At 41.1% G+C, this 6,599-nt stretch overlaps 1 protein-coding gene across 1 annotated transcript; it reads left to right on the top strand.

Annotated features, from left to right (window-relative positions):
- Positions 1 to 1,143: 1,143 nt before the first annotated feature.
- On the top strand, positions 1,144 to 2,231 carry LOC104351452 (C-C chemokine receptor type 4). Its single transcript, XM_009957565.2, has one exon. It carries the CDS (start codon positions 1,155 to 1,157, stop codon positions 2,229 to 2,231), a length of 1,077 nt encoding a protein of 358 aa, XP_009955867.1. The 5' UTR covers positions 1,144 to 1,154.
- The last annotated feature ends 4,368 nt before the right edge of the window (positions 2,232 to 6,599 follow it).

Genomic DNA, 6,599 nt, shown 5'->3' with positions numbered 1-6,599 from the left:
AGCTTTTATTGCTGCTTAGGTAATTTTTAAAGCAGTTCCAAGAGCTTCTGCATCATCAGAAATAAGTGTATGTCCATTCTGTGAGCATGTTTTCAGTTTTAAATATTTAAGTATATTATGCTGAACCTAGACTACCTTCAAGTATGTCCAGGTACAGTTGTTGCAAAGTTGTCATCTCTACACCATTGGCATCAGTTTTGTCTCTGTGACTTGTAATTCTGATTAAACTCTTCTCTATGTATAATGGAACAGAACTGTAGGCCGGGGAAGCGCGGTGCCTGGGACTACACACAGCAGGGGACAGGTTAATGATAGTCAATGTTTGTTGTTATGTAGCAGCAAGGTACAGCTCAAAGACAAATAAAGCAATGATAGTCACTTTTCTTCTCCTTTCCATTCATAAAAATAAAAACAAAGGGGAAGGCAAAAACTCAGGCTTAGAAAAATTCTAGTATGTTAGGCTAAAAAAAAAAATCACACTTGCTGTGATACGAATAACACACACAGTAATACATCAGCAATGTATTTGCACTGTGTCCAAGTTACCTCGAAATAACACTTAAAACTCTGTCTCTGCCTATTGGAAAAGATCATACATACAAAAATGTCAAATTCCTGTTATTCATTTAGCCACTGAAGACTGCACTTACTGAAAACTCATGTCAGCTTTCAGTAAGCGTAATTTTATTAGAAGGAAGAGTCAGATGCAATTTTATTACTGTTTTCTTATGGTGATGTTTGCCTGATTGGAAAGGTAGGTGAAATCCTGAACTGCTGTGAACAGTGACTTTGCTTTTTACTTTATTCCACACAGGATTTATCCCTCTCTGACTTGACATCTGCGGTCCGTATCTTTCATTCCTATTTGCCTTCCTCTCCACCATTTGACCAAGTGTTCTGTGTGCTTGACATCCAAGTTGCACAGTGTTGCAAGGACTGAACACATGCATGTTAATAACAGTATATTTTGCAAGTATGCATATGCATCCCATCATGCTTAAATGGTGTTTGAGAACCTGTGATGAGAAGCGTGCTGGAACTGCAAGTCAGTCATGGCTAGTGATTCAGGCTTGCAGAGTAACCACACGGTCTTCACGCACTGAAAGCCACTGACATTTCTGTATTATTTCCTTCTCAGGAACTGGGGAAAAAACATGAGTTCTTCAAGTACAGAGTCCTTTGAAATTGAAATCTCAACCTTATATGACTATTATGATAATTATAACGATGCTCCAAAACCATGCAGTAAGGAAAGCGTCAAAAGGTTTGCAGCTTCCTTCCTGCCTGTTCTGTATACCCTAGTATTCCTGCTCGGGCTCATGGGAAACATTCTGGTCATTGTGGTCCTCTTCAAATACAAGAGGCTGAAGAGCATGACTGATGTTTACCTGCTAAACCTCGCCATCTCAGATTTGCTCTTTGTTTTATCCTTGCCGTTCTGGTCTTATTTCACAATAGACCAATGGGTTTTTGGAACTCCCTGGTGTAAAATAATTTCATGGATCTACCTGGTTGGGTTTTACAGTGGGATATTTTTTATTATGCTTATGAGCATAGACAGATACCTGGCAGTTGTTCGTGCAGTGTTTTCCTTGAAAGCAAGGACTGCCTTCCATGGCTTGATTACTAGCCTTATCGTATGGCTAGTGGCTCTTTCAGCCTCAGTTCCAGAACTTGTATTTAGAGAATCTTTTAATGAACATAATTATACTACCTGCAAGCCGAGATATCCAGGCAATTTCACAACATGGAAACTTTTTTCCACTTTGGAAATCAACATTTTAGGGCTCATAATCCCTTTTATAGTTATGACATTTTGCTACTCCATGATCATTAAAACATTAGTTCACTGTAGAAATGAGAAGAAGAATAAGGCTGTGAGGATGATCTTTGCTGTCATGATCATGTTTTTCTTCTTTTGGACCCCTTACAACATTGTTATTTTCTTGCAACTGCTGGAAATGACGGGAGTCATTAGAGACTGTCAAGTGAGCAGGAATCTGGACTATGCTTTCCAGGTAACAGAAATCCTTGGCCTTTTTCACTGTTGCCTCAATCCAGTCATCTACTTCTTCATGGGGGAAAAATTTAAGAAGTACCTGAAGATGCTCTTTAAGAACTGGTGGTTACCTGGAGATATTTGCAAGTGGTGTGGAGTTCACATCACTTACCACACTGAATCTACCAATTCATTCCATACACAATCCACAGGGGATCAAGACGCTCTGTAATGTGTTTCAGACCAGCCACTGAACTCATCAGCAAACTGACAAAAGCAGGAGCTTTGAAAAGCTAAGCAAATGCACATGCATTTAACAATAAGCTAGTGCTGGATAATTACTTACTTCAGCTTTGATTTCTGCCTCTAGATTTTCTGAATATTTTGGAAGAAGGTGTCCTAGATGTGAAACGTGGAAGATGGACGTGCAAGTTTTATCTGCTGCGATTACAAATCACTGCTCAGATGCAACAACAGCCTCAGCTATCTGCAAAGCACTGTGCTATGCTGCTTCCTTTCTGCCAACATCAGGACATAGGTTGGCCTGCATGGAAGGGCAGAGGAGCAACAGCTGCTTGTCATCAGCTTGTGCATTTGGAAAATATATTCATTTATTCAAGAAGGATGGTTATTACCATATTTTTTTCTTCTACAGTTGATCTGTGTAGGACTCGTTCGCTCTGACTCTTAGCAAGCTACTAACAGTACCTGCTACTGTTAAATGTTTAATCTCAGGGAGAGGATACACCCTCTGTCATTAAGAACACAAAATATATTCTTTATATGCACAAAGATGCAAAGCAAATGCATTACATGGTCTTATAGACACGTTTTTTCTTAGGTATCCAAGTTGCCACATATGCCTATGTGTAGGTGTATATATAGGCATTTTGAATTACTTTATCACTGTAATTCAGGATAGTAATTCCATATGTCAATTAACATAGAAAATGTTTAAAATATTTTTTAATAAAATTTTTTTTAAAGTTACTTTTCCAGCATGTGTGAATAAATTTGAAGCATCTTGGTTAAAAATATAACTTTTAAAGTAAACGTTCTTTGCTCCAAAAGTATTTAACCCTAAGACTCAATTTTCATTTATTGGAGATATATCTGGCAAAACAGAAAAAAGTAAAAACAGAGATTGTGTAGAAATGGTCTGGCATAACTTAAAAACTACATAAAGAATCCTATCATTTGATAACAGCAAAATGTGAAGAGTGTGATGCCCCAGTAGCCGCTCATGGAGCTACGTGATATTAATCAGAGATCTGGAACAGGAAGGAAACTCACAGAGCAAAGTTAATTTTGGTACAAAAATAACTTAAAAGGAGGCAAAAATCAGTAACGTGCTAGCAGAAAAAGTAAGAGTTGAATAATACGTATTGGAAGATATTTCCAGCGTCTTTTTGCTGGACAACAACCATTCAGCAGGAAGACTTTTATTTTTCTTGGGCTGTCAATAACAAAGTGCCCGCTCAGCATTCAGGCATGGCTGCAAAGAGCAGACAAGACATTAAAATGCATCAGGAAAGGGTTGGATAAGAACAGTAAAAATATTGTAGTGCCATTGTCCTCATCACCCTAAATAAGAAACATAAGTGGAAGCTCACCTCCATGTGACCTCTCTCATGATATAAGACTGGAAATAAAAAGCAGCACACTTAAATACTCATGCACACACATATCCATCATAATTAATTTTGGGAATGCATTACCATCAGCAGTTCACTGAGGCTGACAAGCAAGGATCTGCATTAATGCAGATAAGGAGAACAGCTGTGGAAGACATTACTCGCAGTAAGAAAGCGTCTTCCTTCCCAAGAAAAAGACTATAAATTCTTACTACTCAAAACCTTACAAGCCACTGAGTACATCAGTTGGGAAAAACTGCTGCAAGGGGCGGGTTAAGCCATCCATTACCTATTTTGAAAAGGAAGAGGAAGGCGCATTACAAGTGTCAGGTGCTTCAAAGTCTCACAGATGTTACTGAACTCAACATGTCACTCCCAAGCTGGCACGGCACATCATCCTCACAGATGTGATACTGATGGCACAGGCACCGCAAACTGCTGACCTGTTCATCAGTGAAGTCCACAAACTAACCTAGAAGCCAGACCGCACACCACAGTTATTTTTCTCTTGGTCCTAATCTGTGATCCTTCTAGTCAGTGAGAATAAACAGATCCTTTTGAGAAACCTTGCCTTCCAGACCAGGGAAAGGGCTGCCTGGTTTGGCCTGGCAAAAATGATGATCAGCAAGCAAAAAACAAGCCGTAGGCTCTTGGAGACCATGAGATAAGAGCGGTCCAGGGCTAAGTGCGGTGCTGAGGAACAGCACCGAGATAGCCAACAACTTGCAGGTTGGTCCAGCTCTGGGCACACACCCTGTGGTGGGAGAGGATGTTAAATCTGCTCATGTGTGGAATTAACAGGCCGCACCCAGCAGCCATGCACATTGCCATAAATGGAGCTAGCGTAAAGCCCCTTTTCCACTCAAAACTCAAAGACGCTTCACATCGCTGCTTGGCTTTGTGCCCCACAGCGTGTGCACGTGTCGCTTTAGTGCAGAGGGTGCCTGATCCAACCAGAGCACCCTCCAGGTGAACACTGTCCTTGTTTCTCTGCCTAAATAACCTCTTCTAGTCCTCCCAGTAATACTCACAACTACTCAATGTGTACCGAGCAACCGAGCTGAAAGTTGTGCTCTGGGCAGGTTTGCTGAATTGGGTGCAAGGGGGAGCTCATCTTTAAGTGATGGGCTCAGGAACCCAGGTCCTGGGACTGGAAGTCATTGAACTTGAGTGGCTCCCTCCTCTGTCACCTGGAACAAACCCTTCTCCCCCATGTACCAAGCTACAGTGGATAATGCCACTCTTTTGAGAGAGTGCTTTGAAATCTGCTGATGAGAAAGGACGAGGTAATAGTATTAATACAGACAAAAATAAAGCAGGGATTTTCAAAATGTCATTTTAGCTGAACAAGAGTTTCCAAGCAACGAACAATGGTATGTACAGACCTACTGAACCATGAAAGAGAATGGATAGACATTTGAGTGAAGCAAAGCTGACTCATTCTTAAACCCACATTTTTACATCAGGGTTCCTCGGAAGGCCAGTCTGCATCCTCTCTTCAGTTATGTTAAGCCACCATAGAAAGGTAGATGAGGGGAAAAATCAGCTTAATTATATTAAATACAAATAATGATGAAAAGGTCAGTTTGTTTTCGTACAGTGCTTAGGCCACCACAGTCACTCCCTACACATAAAGCTGAATTACAGACTTACCTTTTACTCTGGAAGACAGCTTCATCCCTTTTAATTGTGCAGAAGAAGCATCATGTTCGGCAGCCTCCTCCCAATCTGCTCTTCTCAGTCTGAGAGCCAGCAAGGAACTGATATTCTCCTTCCTATACTATTACTGCTTGCCACTGTCCCAGCACCAGCTCTGCACACCCAGTCTGAAGGACAGCACAGTTCAACAGGCACTACTGTGCTCCTCTGTTACCAGGATGCTTCCAGTCTAAAACTGTCAGCAGGGACCTACACATACACATTTTCCTCCAGGAGCTCTTAATAGTTTCCAGTTTTATCCAACAACTCCTTCAACACAGACAGAGACTAACCTCATCAACTCCCATCTCTTATGCAAGGATCTCCATTTGACTTGATTTACAGTTAGAAATAGAGGGCCGTTTAGCAGTATCAATCAAAATTATCATTAAAATGATGCTTAAGGCAATGCTTACAGAGAGCTCAACAGGACTTTGCTACTCCAGTCATGAAAGAAGCTTTTAAGTAGGAGACTGGAAATGAATAGTCAATATCACTGTGGTGAGATTTCTAGCATTTGCATAACTGATAAGACCATTTAAAAGTGATGTAATGCTGATTGCATCTGCAGTGATCTTGTTAACACAGTAACAATGTATGCAGGTGCCACTGGCAGTCATGGTGAAATCACTCCTAATGGAGCAGGCACTACCAATGAGGAGACACCAAGTTAGATGCTTCCAGGATGGTTTTCTTTTTCATAGTCATTCAGCAGCAACATCCATTGGAAAAACCAACAAAATCAGTCATTGAATCAATGACATTTCTCACAGAAATGAGGCTCAAAAGTGGAAAAGCCCTCTGTCTGTTCCAGACCAGCAAAATCCCAGTCTTCCACCAGCTCCTTGATGGAGCAGTGGCATGACTGACCAATGCTGCTGTTCTCTTCCCCTTAGCAGAGCGTTTCTCTCCACACGTCCCTCACGTGCTCACCACAAAGGATGACTGCTCACAGTGGTCAAGGCCTAACTGTTTCCCAGGCCTGTCGCAAAGGCCTAATTGGCTTTCTAACCTTTTATCTGTTGTTTAACACTTGTCAGGAAGGCAGCTAAACCTTGAAACTACATCATAAATAATGGTAGAGAGAAAACAGGTCAGTAACTAATCACTTCAAGGCCTGTAAATAAGTCAAAACATGGGCTTAGATGCAGAAAGGAGGTGCCTCCAGGAGCATCCCTACCTTCCTCAGGAATTTGGTAAGTAGCTAATCAGCAGATTAGTGTCCTGAAACAACTCAATACCCTAAAAAAGAATAATGTAAGGAAGGG

This window comes from Leptosomus discolor, chromosome 7 (assembly GCF_034619465.1).
Source record: "Leptosomus discolor isolate bLepDis1 chromosome 7, bLepDis1.hap2, whole genome shotgun sequence".
Lineage (NCBI taxonomy): Eukaryota > Metazoa > Chordata > Aves > Leptosomiformes > Leptosomidae > Leptosomus > Leptosomus discolor.
Note: the sequence above shows the minus strand (reverse complement) of the source record. Positions and strands in the feature narration are given on the sequence as shown.